This window comes from Mandrillus leucophaeus, unplaced genomic scaffold, assembly GCF_000951045.1.
Source record: "Mandrillus leucophaeus isolate KB7577 unplaced genomic scaffold, Mleu.le_1.0 Scaffold1065, whole genome shotgun sequence".
NCBI lineage: Eukaryota > Metazoa > Chordata > Mammalia > Primates > Cercopithecidae > Mandrillus > Mandrillus leucophaeus.
Window position 1 is genome coordinate 597,631 of NW_012098821.1, and position 15,641 is coordinate 613,271.

The window sequence follows — 15,641 nt, forward strand, 5'->3', positions numbered from 1 at the left end:
TAGAAGAAAACCTAGGTAATACCATTCAGGACATAGGCATGGGCAAGGACTTCATGTCTAAAACACCAAAAGCAACGACAACAAAAGCCAAAATTGACAAATGGGATCTAATTAAACTAAAGAGCTTCTCCACAGCAACAGAAACTACCATCAGAGTGAACAGGCAACCTACAGAATGGGAGAAAATGTTTGCAATCTACTCATCTAACATGTTTTTAAAAATAGATTCCCTCAGGACACGGCATTTGGTATTGCAATATTTTTCACTAAAATTTATATTTTAAACACTTTTTTCTCATGTACAGAGGAAATATTTGATGGAAAAATCAAAAAATTGAGTATACAATTGAAAATACAATTTGAAGGGGGCAAACAATTAAGATTGACATGGCAATCTCTCTGGGGTTCTGAGGTAAGAGTGCTGTAAACAGAAGAGAAAAGCTTTTCAAAGGAACTAGGGGCTTGAATGATGGGTTTGAATTTTGTCTTGAGGATTTGGCTTTGGTGACTGAATATTCAAAAACAGGCAACTACAGAGTATTTGAAAAAGGAAACTGGGATGTTGCTTATCCGTCATGACTAGGAAAGCAGCCTTGGTCCCCTTAGACAATGATACGTGGAAATAAATACATATTTTAAACAAAGTTTGGTTATCAAACTGTGAAGGTCCTCCCTTGCTAAAGTCTCTCTAATATGCTTCTTTACCCATGATTTTCCACTGCTGTTATTTTAGTTCACATTTAAAACTTCCCCTGGATTCTCCAGTCATAGCTATTTGAAAGATCTTTCTAAAATATAAATTTAACCACGGTTAAAACGCTTCAGTAGCTGTGCAGTAACTTACAAGATAACAGCAAGATTCTATATATGCACAAGGCCTTTTCCATCATTCAGTACCTGCTTTTCTCTACTGCATTCTTTGTCAACATTCTCTGTCTTACACTTCAACAGGGTAACACAAAGACATTATGTTACTTATATCCAAACGTCTGCTTTTGGTGTACTTTTTTGGTCAGAAATACTGCATTCATTTTCTATTTCTGCATAACAAATTATTAAAAACTTAGTGGCTCAAAACAATACAAATGTATTGTTTTATAATTCTGTAAGCTGGAGTTCTGAGATGGGTTTCACTGGGCTAAAATCAAGGTGTTAGCAAGCCTACATTCCTTTCTGGAGACACAGAGGAAAATCTGTTTTCATGCACTTTCTGACTTCTAGAGGTAACCCACAATTCTTGCTTCATAGATCCCCTCCACCTTCAAAGCCAGGAACATTGCATCTTCCTGTGACTTTATTCTGTAGTCTCATCTCTCTCTGACCGTGGTCAGTAACGAGTCTCTACTTTTAAGGATTCATATAATTAGATTGGGTTCCCCTGGATAATCTTGGATATTTTACCTATGCTAAGGTTTTGAATGTTAATCAGTCTACATAATATCATTTTCCATGTAAAGTAATATATTTACAAGTTTCAGAGGTTATAATGTTGAAATCATTAGGAGAGGGTGCACTCTGCCTACCATAAATACATTTCCTCAACTTCTCTTTATCCGTTTATTTATCTAGCAGGACATACCTAGATGTACTGTATTCAACTTTGCTGACACCTTTTGGCTCCAAGTACAACAAATTTATACCTTAATTTTATTCCCTTTCTTATACACTGATATCTACACCACAATTTAAAATAAATAAGGGCCTTTAATTGTTTAAAGATTGCTTACATCTCTGCCAAATTGTAAACTCCATAGGATACATATGTCTGCACATCTTAGTTTTTCTGTGCCTCTAGTACTTAGCGCATATTCAGACAAAGAAGGGCCCAATAAATATCTATTGATCAATTTGTAAATGCATGAGTGACCATCACAGAATTAAAAAAAACCTCATTTCCTGAGCTCAAAATCCTGAGCTTTCCCTGAGGACAGAGTCCTAAAATTATAATATGTCAATCATATCCAATTGCAACATATAATCACACCTTCAGGAAGTTCCTTTCCTCCCACTATAATCATGCCAGGCCTAAAGCAAAAACTGTAGTGTCTGCTGAAACTTAGCTGTCTTCTCTGCTAAAGGCCGGAGGTACTCAATAGATATTGGTTGGATAAATATGAAAGCTACAGTCACTGCAAATTCTGATCTCTGTGTATTACTGACTGCACTTTAAGACACCTTCCTTCTCTCAGTTTACCACTTGAATATTCTTGACAAGAATTATTTATAATGGTCATTGTCGTCAAGAAATGACACATAATGATTTCAGCAAATAATGGACTTTGTTATCTCTCAACTTTTTCTAAGAATATTTGCTTTGCTTAGGATGCTATTTTTCCTTAATTTCACCTGGATACCTTCTGACTGACTTTCAAGAATCAGTTAGTAGATCATCTGAAGTTGCAAAATGTGCCAGACACCCCCACTATGCAAATCCTTGAGGGTGGGAAATGTGTCCTGTTCATCAATTCATTCCTATTAATTTTTACAGAAATTTGTCAGTGAGTATTGAATAATGAATAAATGCATAAATGTTAGCCTTGTCTAGCACCCTTCTCTCTCAACCATCTTCAATTCACCAATTAATGTAGCTTCCAGCTTACTTTGCTCCAGTCACACTGGTCCTCTTGCTATTCCTAGAACACTCAGGTTCATTTCTACCTCAGGACTGCTATACTTGTTCTGAAATTCTGCAATGTTCTTCCCTCAATTTTTATTTTTCATATATCTAACTCCATCATATTTTTCATAATTTTGTTCAGCACCCATTCAATCACTCTAAACCCATTATCCCACTATGTTTCTTTCAGAGTACTTAGCAGTGTATGATATAGTTAATCATTTACTGTGCTGTTGTCTGTCTCTACCACCAAAATGTAAGTCAAGAGAACAGGTTTTGTTATCCTTTTGCTCACTATATTCCTATAATGTATGCTTAGAGAGAGGAGAATACTCAACAACTTTTTTTTACCCAACTAACTTCTGCTTATAACAACTTTAAGCCTTAACTAAGGCAACCCCTCTAGAAAGCCATCTATGGCCCTCTTTCCCCTCAGGCTGGTTTCTGGGATCCCTCACTTATTTACCACACATTCTTCATTATGTTTTTTTTTTGTCTGTGTTATTATGTTTATGTTTTATGTTAGGAATTAAAGTAACTGAAGTTGATTGTGAATAAAAGAACATGCTAAGAATTATCTTACAAAGTTTTGCATATATGATATATCTAAATTGCATAGACAGCCTTGTGGGGTAGACATTTTTAGTTCTGTTTAAAAGAAAATTGATCTCAGATAAATAGAATAATTTGTCTAAGTCACACAGAGAGGAAGTAGAACTTTCTATACCTGACTCCCTACTTGCTGCTATATCAGAATAATTTTTAATTTATCATCAGACATAAGAGAACACAATGCCTTTATGGGGACTGAAATTACAAGTACACATCACAGAGAGAATCCAGCTGTGAAGCTGTAAACATACCTCAAAATTTTCAGTGGTTTAATTTTTTCTTCCGAAGTTTTCCGTATGCACAAACATAAAAGACATACACCACTCACGACACTCACAGACATATTGTATTCAATTTGCTGTGTACAGCTAATCATAGGCCTTCTGCATGTTAATACCCACAATTCACACATACACATTGTAAAAATGAGAAATTCACAATGAACGATGTTGGAATATTGAGCCTTAGAAGAACGTGATTATAGGATCTGAGTTACATAACAGGCAGCTATAACCTAGGCAGCTGTAACCTTTGTTTCTCTTATTGTAAGAGAAAACTTTTCTTTAATTACATTGTTTTTTAAAATGTTGTAAAAAACTATAGGATGCTAGAGAAGACCCTTTCCCACTCCATTGTTGATCTTCATTATAGATTAACTTACATCTTAACTTCTCTTACATGAAAACCTCAGAACTATCACGTTGTCTAGCCTGGAATGTTAAATATACTCTTTCAAATTGGAAAAGAAAAAAAGCTGTAACTATTCAAATTGCTATAACTCAAAAGTCAGCCTTAGTATGGAAAATGTTGTAGTCCTCTTAAATTTATTTGCTTTCCACGTGCATAAGCAAATCCTTAACTTTTCAGCTTCGGAGCAATGACCCCATTCCTTTGGGGTCTGTTACTCAAATGGTCATTCTCAACTTTGTGACTAAATAAGCTCTTTTAAACTGGGTTCTGATCCTTTTGATTATTTTAGGGTTGATGATATCATTGCAGAAACAGTGCTCTCATGCCAAACAGGATGGGACACTGGTGTTGGGAGCAGGGACAGGCATATCCAATGTTAAACGTCAGGGGTACTAGATTGCCTTGGAAGAGACCAGCCTCAGGTGAGAACTGGCTCCACATACACTTCATAGTAGAAGACATTGTGTTCAGCCACACCCTTTCTTGATCCTGCACTAAAACCATGCAGGAACATGACATTCTCATGCTTCTCTCTAGGTGTTCAAAGCTCCCCTTGGCAATATCATATTCAAGCTTGCTTTCCTCACAGTTACCTCCAAGTCAAAACTGCAAATACTATATTGACATGTATTACTCAAAATATAACTTTTATCTAGAATGTCTTGGGGGTACCATAACAATACAACATATAAAAGGGCATAACAAACTATCCTTGGTTCCTTGGCTTGTAATCTTTCTGATACAGTCAGTACCCCAATCTGTTTCCACTTCACCTCATTTTTCTTAAACCTTTCCGACATTCTAGAGAATAAAAATGGCAACAAAAACAACACTTCAGATAATTCTCAGAATACATTTTCGTCTCTCTCACTTCTGCTTCAGGTTTGCACATGCTGTTCCTTTGGACTGGAGCATATTTTTGTCTCCTTCCTCTTACAGTTTTTGACTGCCTAATGTCTACATTTCCCTTAAGGCTATTACTGTGTCAATTCAGGGACAACTTTTTTGATGCTCCCTTCCCCCAGCTAGGGGAAGATGACTCCCAAACCGACTTCTTTTAACTTTGAAGAATACAATTAACATGTGATTGTGTAATGAATCTTCCCAAAATTTAGCGTCTTAAAAATATTTATTTTGTTTACAAATCTGCAATTTTGGCTGAGTCAGAGAACAATTGATTGCTTTATCAGATGCCAATTGGAGAGGTTGGAAGGTTGCCAAATGGAATAATCTGAGGATTCTCCACCCACTGGTGGTTAACACTGACTCCACTAAGTTCTCAGCCTTAGCTAAGTGAGACCTTGGTTGAGCCTATTGGATGGAACACCTTACATGGGCCCTCTCCACATTGTCTGGGCTTCCTCTTAGTATAGGGCCTGGGTTTCAAAATCAAGCATTGAGTGAAACAGACAGAAATAGTAGAGGAATTGAGGTGGAACAGAGAGAGAGAGAGAGGAGATACATGGGCTATTTCCACAATATTCAATTCATGAGGCATTTACAAATTCTATCCAGTTACAAAGGGAGAAGAAATAGACTCTATCTCTTTATGAGGAGTAGCAAGTTCCTGGAAGAGAATGTGGGATTAGAATTATTCTTGTGGCTATTTTTAGAAAATAAAATTTACCATATCATATTACATTTTATCCCCCCCTTGCCCTTGCCACAACAGAGTGAGCGTTCTGTAAGGACTGTGACTCATCCCTATACATATTTGTTGAGTAAGTTGTCTCTTTTATTTCATGCGTGTTAGAAATTATAAAGGATAGGTAAACAAGGACATGTTTCAGGAGACAGTGGCTCTAACACTAGACACAGTTAGTAACAAAAGGCATGGGTCACTCGATCCCGGATCTGTTTAGTCTTCACACTGTAGACAATGGGATTCATCACGGGAGGAAAGAGAAGATACATGAAACCCATGACCACCTGGACCAGGGTGGGTGCCTGCTTTCCAAAGCGATGGATGACAGAGAGGCCAATCATGGGAGTGTAGAAGAGTAGCACAGCACAGATGTGGGAAACACAGGTGTTAAGAGCCTTGAGTCTCTCAGCCCTGGAGGCGATGGACAGCACGGTGTGCAGGATCAGAGCGTAAGAGAAGAGGATGAGCAGTGAGTCTATACCCACTGTAGAGACGATGACAAACATGCCATAGATGCTGTTGGCCTTCATATTGGCACAGGCCAATTTCATCACTTCTTGGTGGAGACAATAAGAATGTGAGAGAACTGGGGAGCCACAATAGGTGAATCTTTTGAGCATAAAAGGCAATGGAAAAATAAGTGCTACACTACGACCCAGAGAGATCAGGCCAATCCTGCCAATGACTGTGTTGGTGAGAATGGAAGCATAGTGCAAGGGGCAGCAGATAGCCACAAAGCGGTCAAAGGCCATAGACAGTAGCACAGAGGACTCGAGGAAGGATAAGCAGTGAATGAAAAAGAGCTGAGCAAAGCAGGCATCGTGGCTAATTTCTCGTGCCCCAACCCAAAAGATGCTGAGGACTGTAGGGAGAGTGCAAAGGGACAGACCCAGGTCAATCAGAGCCAGCATGGACAAGAAGAGATACATAGGTTCATGGAGTGAGCACTCTGTTTTAATGATGAAAAGAATTGTGCAGTTGCCCAGGATGGAAACCAGGTACATGAAGCACAGTGGGATGGAGATCCAGATGTGCACGTGCTCCAACCCAGGAATGCCACTCAGCAAGAAGGTAGCAGAAATGTGGCTGCTGCCGTTTCCCAGGGATCCCAGGGTCATTGTGTGAGGAGACAAGGGGGAAGGTGGGTGCCCTCCAAAATCCTGAAGTAAACTGAGACAGTAATAGTGATTGCACCTGGTAGAAATTAAAGAAAAAATACTAGAATCAAATATACCTAGAACTGTGCAGCTCCCTCTAGTGGTTATTTCTTTCTGGTCCTTGGCTTCTTCTCAATATCTTTTTGAGGAAATTAGTCTCATAGTTTCAACAAGAAACAAAGACATGGAATTGTGAAGTGATGAGCCAAACTGGGTGAGTTGGAGATTCTAAATGAGTTGTTCCACACTTTTTGCTTTTTTCTGACTTCTGTATCAACCAGGTCTTCTTAGCCACTGGAGTTTTTACTAGTCTCACCCAATGGGATGCACCCAGGGGCCAGGCGCAGTGGCTCACAGCTGTAATCCCAGCACTTTGGGAGGCCGAGGTGGGTAGATCATGAGGTCAGCAGATCGAGACCATCCTGGCTAACACAGTGAAATCCCATCTCTACTAAAAATACAAAAAAAAAAAAAGGGTGTGGAAGGAGGGAGATTTCAGGCTCTCTCTGCCAGCACTATGGGTTGACAGTGGCTGTGTTGTGCCACTGAAGACCACAGCTGTTGTTGGGGACTTTTCTCTTATAGCAGCATGCTCCTTGAGTTGTAGTCCTTGCTCTCTGCTCCCTTCAGACTAAGAAGTGAGAGTTTCCTCATTATTCCTCTTGCCCATATTTAACTTTGCCTGCCTCTTACAAGTAGATCTTTTCTGGGAAAAAAAAAAAAAAAAAAAAAAAAAGTCCTCACATGCCTTTTTTCTACCAGACCTCTCACTAATATTCCAACTTCCATTTCACCTTGTTTTCTTCTCCCTTAACTTTCTGTGCTTTCTTTGCTGTAGTTTTAGTTTTTTACTTTCTTTCTCTTTTTTGTTTTTGATTAACTTCTCCAGGCCCATACAAGCCCTAATTCTAGACACAGACCAACCCTTCACTCACCTTCTCCTCTGGTCTTCCTGACATAGAAGCTTAGCCTTGTCCAAGTAGCTCATAAATGCTGTTCAGCTTACAGAATTCCAGAGAGTGGTGGAGAGTGTGTGAATGATGACCTGTGAAGCTATTTCTGACTGCTAGAGTAAGACATCAAAGCCCTGATCCTCCTGTCAGTCAGTAACCAAAATTCCCCAGAAGTCCAGGAATCCAACTGCTGTGGACCTAAGTGGCAAAAGAGGCTAAAGCACCATCAACCACGGCCACATCCCCAACTACAAGGTCATGTCCAGGAGAGCCTGCTGAACACAGGGCAGTGATGCTGGAAAGGCCCAGTCTTCTACAGAGGAAGAAATGAAGGCTCAGGAGAGTCTTGTCACTGGGCAGAGGTCATATGCCAATTTAGGCCTCCGACTTCCAGAGCAGGGATCTTCCCACTCTCAATTAACATCACTAGAATATGAGCTCAAAGAGGGTAGGGGCTTTTCTTTGTTTGCCTCTGTCAATCCAGTATTTAGAACATGCCCCAGTACATAGCAGATGCTAAGCATATTTTTTTTGCATGAATAAGTTATTTTTTATTTAGCTAAGGAATAGTAACTTGGTGCAGGTTTTATCTCCTTAAAAACCCTATGAATATTCTATTGATAACATTATGCTGTAGATAAGAAAACAGAAGCTTAGAGAAAATTATTTACGTTTCTAAGATCAGACAAATAGTAAAGACAAAAATAGGATTTGAACGAATATTTGATTTTTCTCTAGACTTCAGGATACAGACAATGATTACTCTTTCTTGTCACATAGATAATAATTCAGTGTCAAGTAGCACAGCTAGCTTAACAGACCTTTAAAAGCATTGCTGATTCTTTAGCTGAATAAATAAATAAACTAACTGGAGAAACACACATAAAGATATACATGGACACTTTCTCTCTCACTGTAATAACGGTGGCATTAATAGTCCAGGCTATTAGCTCACTGTCCACTTGAAGATCATGTAGCCTCTCACACTGTGTTCCTCAGCTTCTGCTATGGCCATGATCCGTGGTTACCACATTACACAGCAAAGTGAATTCAGAAAAGCTGTGACAAATTCACCTGTCAGGGATAGACAAGCTACATATTGGGTTAACAACGTAATTTTCATGTGTTCTGTAGAATCAGTTTTTATTACATTGATGTAATAGTCTCTAACTGTTCAGTGTTTTAATTGCATGATGAAATTCATTAAAACGTCCATGTTCCATAATTACTCTTGTAAAACATTCAGAGAGCCTGGCAAATAGTAGATACTCTTCAGTAATTCTGTTTCCTCCTTCTTCACCACTCTATTTCATTTTAACATCAAAATAAACCTAAGGCGGAAATTATTTTTGACATTAAAATGAAATAGGATGTTGAAGAGGAAAGAAATGGAATTACTGAAGAACAGTTACAATTTGCCAGGCTCTGTATTAGGGACATTCCAAAAATCATCACACCCAGACTTTAGAAGAAGTTTTCAAGTTAGTATTATTGTCTCAATTTGCAAATGAGGAAAGAGAGGCTTAGAGAATTTTATAATATCCCTAGAATCATGCAGTCAGTCAGTGCCGGAGTTGGAATTCAAACTTAGATCTCTGTAGTTCCAAGGCACATACTGAAAAGTTGGAAACATTTTGGTTAACAAACCCCAGCAATTATTTAAGTTAAGGCAGCCTGAAATGGGTGGAGGTTAAATTAGAAAGATACAGAGAAATGTTAAATGTCTGGATCACATCTTTTTTTCCTATAAACTCAAGACAGACTTTCTTTGGGATTGAAACTGGTGCTTCAGATTGTAAGGAGGTAGAGCAGAACAGGAATCAGAGAGAATAATTAGGATAGGTTAGAGGAGGTGACTTGGAAATAAAATAAAATTGAGAATAATGATGCCAGGAGATATCTGCTTGGAAAAGATCACCTTTAGCCTGTTCCCCAGAGAGTTCTTAGTATGATAATTATTCTAAGTGCCTCTCATTTAAAATCCTTGCAGAATCTATTAGCAGGTTTGATAAGGACTTCATTATTCCTGACCAGGATTAAGCAGCTGTCCAGAATATGGTGGGATCAGAAGGATAGACTTAACCCATGGGTTTTCTGCCCACAAGTTGTTTTGCTTTAAGACTACTTTCTGAAGGGACTTGAGCAAGTCTAATGACCGTTCTAATTCTATTATAATAGACCACACTTTGTGATCACTCAGGGAAATATCATTTTATGTCACAGGAAAACTTTTTCCCAAAGAGTTAGACTACTTCCTGCCCATCTCCTTGTTTCTTGGAAATAACTCCTGTTCTACTAACTTGTGTCTGAGACTGGGGGTAGATGTTGAACCTTTAATAACTGAGCTCCTTTCATGCCTAAATGTCAATTTTGTCCACCTAACTTGCTTAACTGTCTGGGTCTAATCAATATTCCTGCTGTTACCATAGAGGAGGCAAGTCTCTGGGCAAGAAACCAAGGAAATTGACTAATGTGAGAAAGATGTTGTCTACTTTCTGAGCTGGTGCTAAGATCAGACCTGTGAACCCATGAAGCCAGCAAGATCTGATTGCAACAGTTACCATCTTTAGCAGGTGCCCTCTGCAGCCTCTCGGTAGACAAAGTCCCTTCTATCTTTCTCTCTCCAAAGCTCGGGCTGAGTCTTCTGGGATCTTTTCTTGGCTCTACACTCAGCATCAAACACCTGGTTACTATATAAACTCCTCATATACCAAGGCTAAAAATAAAGGCCATGAACGCTAGAGTGATTGGAAGATGGATGTTTAAATCCACGACTTTTATGCAACTGCGCAAGGTATCCATTGAGACCCTTTCAAGGATCTTTAATCAATTCCCTAGCAGGCCTGGCTCCCTGGACCTCATTACCTCAGACCCTGGAGATAAAAGAAAAAGGGGCGAGGAGACTGGTCTTGTGACATACTGGGATGGGAAGCCCAGAGGATGCCATGCACCAACCATTGGTGAAGAATATGGAAAAAGTTTTGAACCAATTCCACTGCTTTGGGAAAGCAGAGTGGGTGCTATTGATAATGTTTTTTGTGTGATAGGGCATAACTCCAGTTTATGCACACTGGATAATTACATTCACTTTATAATCATAAGTGAATTTAAAAAGGGATTTTTAAATTGAATGCGTACTCCATCACCCAGGGGAGGAAGGAAATCAGGCTAGGTTCTTGGAAACACTGGGATGTTATTGATGATTATTCTGGGTGCTCAGGTAACCCTATATGCTCCTGATTCCTGACTACTCTCAGGGACTTCGTCTCCTCTTCCTGTCTCTGATCCACTCAGAACACAGTCCTTTGATTCCAGACATCCAGGAGCTAATTGGAGAAACTAATCCATTCTTGTACACTTGGGGGTGAGAAGAGCCCCTGCAAAAGGTAATTAGAACTGAAAAGGAGTTTTTATGTGATTATACAAGGGTATGAAGAGTTAATCATCCATTTTTGGCCTCTGGGAAAGCTGATGAAGAAGGCATTTTAGAGAGAGAAATGAACAGGGCATTTCAGTGTTTTTATTACCCAGATAATTAGTAACCAGCTTACTTGATTTATTTTGGGAGTGTAAAGGTGTAAATATTAGGAAACGCCCCCACAGTACCAAACCACTTATTATAGGTTATTTCAATTTGTTGGCCTGGCTGATGCCTTTGGAATGTGGCAAGCTTCCTCTTGTGGCCGCAGTTATCTTTGGTTGAGCATGTTGTATAAACATTTAAGTATCATGAAGCAGTGTTTTTCAACTCACAGTCCCCAGATAATATGGATCAGAAACTCTTATGATACTTGTTAAAATGTAGATTTCTGGTTCTCACCCCTGCAAGACAAAATCAGAAAATTTGACATTTGTAACAGCTACAAAGGTAAAGGAATTTTCACATATCCTTGTCTTTATGACTTTTCAACTCTAATTATAGAATTTTTATCCCCTCTATAATTAATAGTATATCTGTACTTTTAGCGTAGAATTTGTTCCAAAATATGGTTACCTATTGTTTTAGTTTGCTAGGGATGCTATAACAAAATACCAAACTGAGTAGCTTAACAACAGAAATATCTTTCCTTTTCTTTTTGCAATTCTGAAGGCCAGCCAAATCTAAAATTAAAGTGTTAACAGATTTGTTTTCTCCTGAGACTTCTCTCCTTGTTTGCACATGTCCACTTTCTCACTATGTTCTTCAATGCCCTTTTCTCTATGTGTGTGTGCCCCTGTTTTCTTCTTGGGCATCCAAATTTACTCTTCTTACAAGGACACCAGTATATTGAATTAAGGCCCACCGTGTTGGTCTAATTTTAACTTAATTACCCCTTTTATGCCTATATCATACTTTCTGTCACTCATTTATTCATCAATTTAGTAAATATTTTCTAACCAAAGTAATATTTTGCATATAATAAAATCATACATTTTATTTTCTGCCTCTCACATGTAATATTTATTTATAGCCTCTGAGGCAAAGTTCCGGGAGAAGAGAGCTGGTATTAGATGTGTTTTGGCAGAAACTTGATTTGAATGCCAGATATTTGGAAAGAGAGAGAGAAAAAAAAGCTAGAGAAAGACATTTGATTAATATTTGAAATAGCTTTAATTAGAAAAAGTACAGAGATTCATCAATATTACAGAGAAGATAACCTTATGTGCTTTACATTTCAAACACGAAGTTTCTGTAAGGACAAAGCAAGATATGATGTGGGGAAACTAGAATTCAGAAAGTCTAAAGGGCACAATGCCAAAAAGTTCAGTTTTCACGGTAAGATGTGACTCTGAGTCCTCATCCATTAGATATGTGATATTGATTACAGTAATTTATCTCATTGAACCTACTGTATAAAAGTGTTGTGCAAGAATTAAAGAAGAAATTGACTCTTTTATTAAATAGTAAGATAGCACTGAATATAGTTTGAGAAAATTAAAATTTTAACAGCATGTTTGATGTTCAATGTCTTACTAGACAAACATTACAATCATTTAAAAATGTGTGTTAGAAACATACCTTTCAATTAACATTCAGGTAAAAACATACTTAAAATGGAAAAATCAGAGCCTGTTTAACACAAATTAGCATTTATTATGGTGAAGGCAATCAAGAATAAAGTAGTTTGGGGATGAAAAAAGAGGCTCTCTGATGAGAAAAAGCCATATCTACCGCAAAAACAGTGCAAAGAAGAGAAACATAGGTGTCCTGTGTCCCCACACTGCTCCCAGGGAGTGTCATGTAAGACATGGTGTTTAAAATAGGGAGTAGGAGGTGAAAATGAGAACAGTACCCATGACTGAATCTGCACCCGTGCCACTAGGCAATACATGTAGTTTACAGTTACACCAGAGCAGGCCAGGTTCATGTTACTTTTGTATAGACAGAGGAATAGGTCAGAATGCTCAGTCTGTAAGAAAAGAACTGTCTTAGAAGGACAGGGAGGGAGAAAACAAGGGCCAGGCTCTTGGTCCAAAACCAACCAACCAACCAACAAAACAAAACAAAATAGTCTCTCCTCTTGGACTCTGGAAAGATTGAGCTGTAAAGTGTACTTTAATGGTGAGAAATGACTTCCAAATTATCCAAGGTCATTGTGAGAAAACTTAAGACTCTATGAAGAAGAAAATGTGGATGAAGACCACATCAGCAGTAACCAGCAGTAACCTGGATGTCATTAAACCGGAAGACATCCAGGGCATCAGGAATGGTAGAAAAGGCAAAACCCAAGCCAGAGGCAACCAAGAGAACCAATAATTAATACATGAGCTCACAGAGGCGACAGGCATGTCTATGTGTTGAGTTACCCAGGTGAGAGAGAAGATGGACATGACAAGCCAGGCAGGTACTTTCTCTGGAATGCCCATTCGAGTAAAGGCTGCAGGTTGGGTGCTGCCATTTATGAAAGATCCCATGCTTTTGTCTCTAGAGAGAAACCTCAATACCATTGGTTCAGCAGAAGGAAGTTTTGTCTGGCTTTTTCCATTGACATATTATAATGAACAAACGGAAAGTTGAATGTGCATGGTAATATGGTCTGGAAGAAAAGTTATATGTTGCCATTATTGTCCTGAACATTAGTGTTTTCTTCAGAATATGTATCTTGCCTAATTTTGATCATTTTAATCGCTCCGATCTTTTTCAAATCTTATCATTTCTGATTGTTTATTATTAAGATATTCTTAGTTCTTTTATAGTTCTATAAAGCAGTAATTTGGACTTGTTTTCTGATAGTCGCTTGCTCTACTTCTTGTTTGGCATTGTGGGAATGAGACAAGAATAAAGAGAAGCACATAAAAGGAAGATAAATAATCACTTTTCTCCAGAAAGAAATCTTAGCTAGAAAGATAAGACTATGTTCTCATTTACTTAGTGATTCCTTTATGTGTTAATTTATTCATCATGTATAGGTTAAACTTTGTGTGCAGTTTTCTCCCTTTGCTCTCTCCCCTATCTCTTACTCTTTTCTCTCCCTCCTTCTCTATTTTCTCTGTCTCTTCTCTCTCCATGTCTCTTTAAAAGAACTTAATATAAATATAAAATTAAATTGATAAATTTTATTGTATCTTTTTCTAACTTTTCAAACATTTTCTCATGACAACAATTATAATGAAAATGTAAGTCATTATAATTTTTAGAATTTGAAAATAAGATATATTAATATTTTAATGTACATCACATGTACTCCCACTTGACTGGCATTTCCAGGTCTAGCATGACATTTGATACTCTCAGAAGCCCAATGAAATACGTAGACAATAAACTTCCCTCATTTTATGAATGCCTAGGACAGTGCCAGGCATCACCTGGCTCACAGGATATATTTACTGACTGGTGAAGGAGATCACAGAGCCTTTCCTTGTGTGCATACATTCTCTTCTCTTTCTTGCGTTCCTCTCTTCCTGAGTTCTGGTACTAGAATTCAGTGTATCATATCTGACCACTGTGCTGTTCTGTAGCTTCCCAAATCCACTCTCTTAAGTTCCCATTTGGTGAGAATCTGCAAACTGATTAAGCAACATTGTGAAAGAGGAAACTCTTTATAGTGAAATCTGCCTTCTTTCTCCCTCTATTTTTCACCACACTCTTAATTTCCTTATTTTAAAGAAAAACATTCAATTTTCAGATTTATATTTCTAAACACATTCATGAAAAGAGAAACTTGAAAGGTTGGAGTGTGGCTTCCTAACACTTTGTAGAGGACACTTTGCCACTGTGTGCTTAGCATAGGAGCAAGACTGGAAAGAGTTCTGCTCACCACCCACTCCTACCTCTAGGTCTCCAGTCCCGTGCTTAGGACCTGAATGCATGTCTAGTTTTCTTTCCAAATTACCTATTTGTTTGAAGAAGTTTCACTAGACTGAGGTTTTCTGGGCTTTCCTCCATCACAGATAACTTCCTGCCATATTGCTGCATCTTAATTCTTTCTCTCCTACATCTAAATTTTGTTCTTCAGAAAAGCACAGTAAAATCCACAGCAGGAACAAAGCAAAGCCGCTAGCTTGCCTGTTTTCCTCATGCCTGAGAAGTTACTGGTTTACTTACCTGTACTGAGAAGCACGGCAAGGACAAGTGAATGAGTCTAAAAGGTGATGAGAGGGGCTTGGGTCAGAGATGGAAAAAAAAGGGAGGAAAGAGGCTATTATGTTTTGCTGATACCTAGATTTCTGTCTTTATGGGACCTTTTTGTAAGTGCTCTTTGTGGTCTTTTTAAGAAACCTAAGCCTTCTTCTCTTGGCTTCTAACATTATTCAGAGACCTTTGCCAGCCCTGAATTTAATCCTTCCTTAATGTAAGTAGCTAGTAGAACCAAGAGTAGGCCATCTATAACTAGCTTGTGTAAGTGCTCTTTTGCTTGCTGTACCTTCCTTCCACATGGTTTCCACAATGCACTTCTACTCCTCTTATTCAGCTCTGACTATTTCTACAAGTTCCAGCTTAATTTCTTCCAACATAGTTCCATTCTAGCCACTGACATTTGGAGATT

General features: G+C 38.3%; 2 protein-coding genes across 2 annotated transcripts in view; one reads left to right on the forward strand and one right to left on the reverse strand.

The window, feature by feature from the left end:
• Positions 1 to 15,641, forward strand: part of MMP26 (matrix metallopeptidase 26) — a 323,658-nt gene that overhangs the window by 214,972 nt on the left and 93,045 nt on the right. The window lies entirely within an intron of this gene.
• On the reverse strand, positions 5,686 to 6,713 carry LOC105542975 (olfactory receptor 51G2). Its single transcript, XM_011984702.1, has one exon. It carries the CDS (start codon positions 6,680 to 6,682, stop codon positions 5,738 to 5,740), a length of 945 nt encoding a protein of 314 aa, XP_011840092.1. The 5' UTR covers positions 6,683 to 6,713; the 3' UTR covers positions 5,686 to 5,737.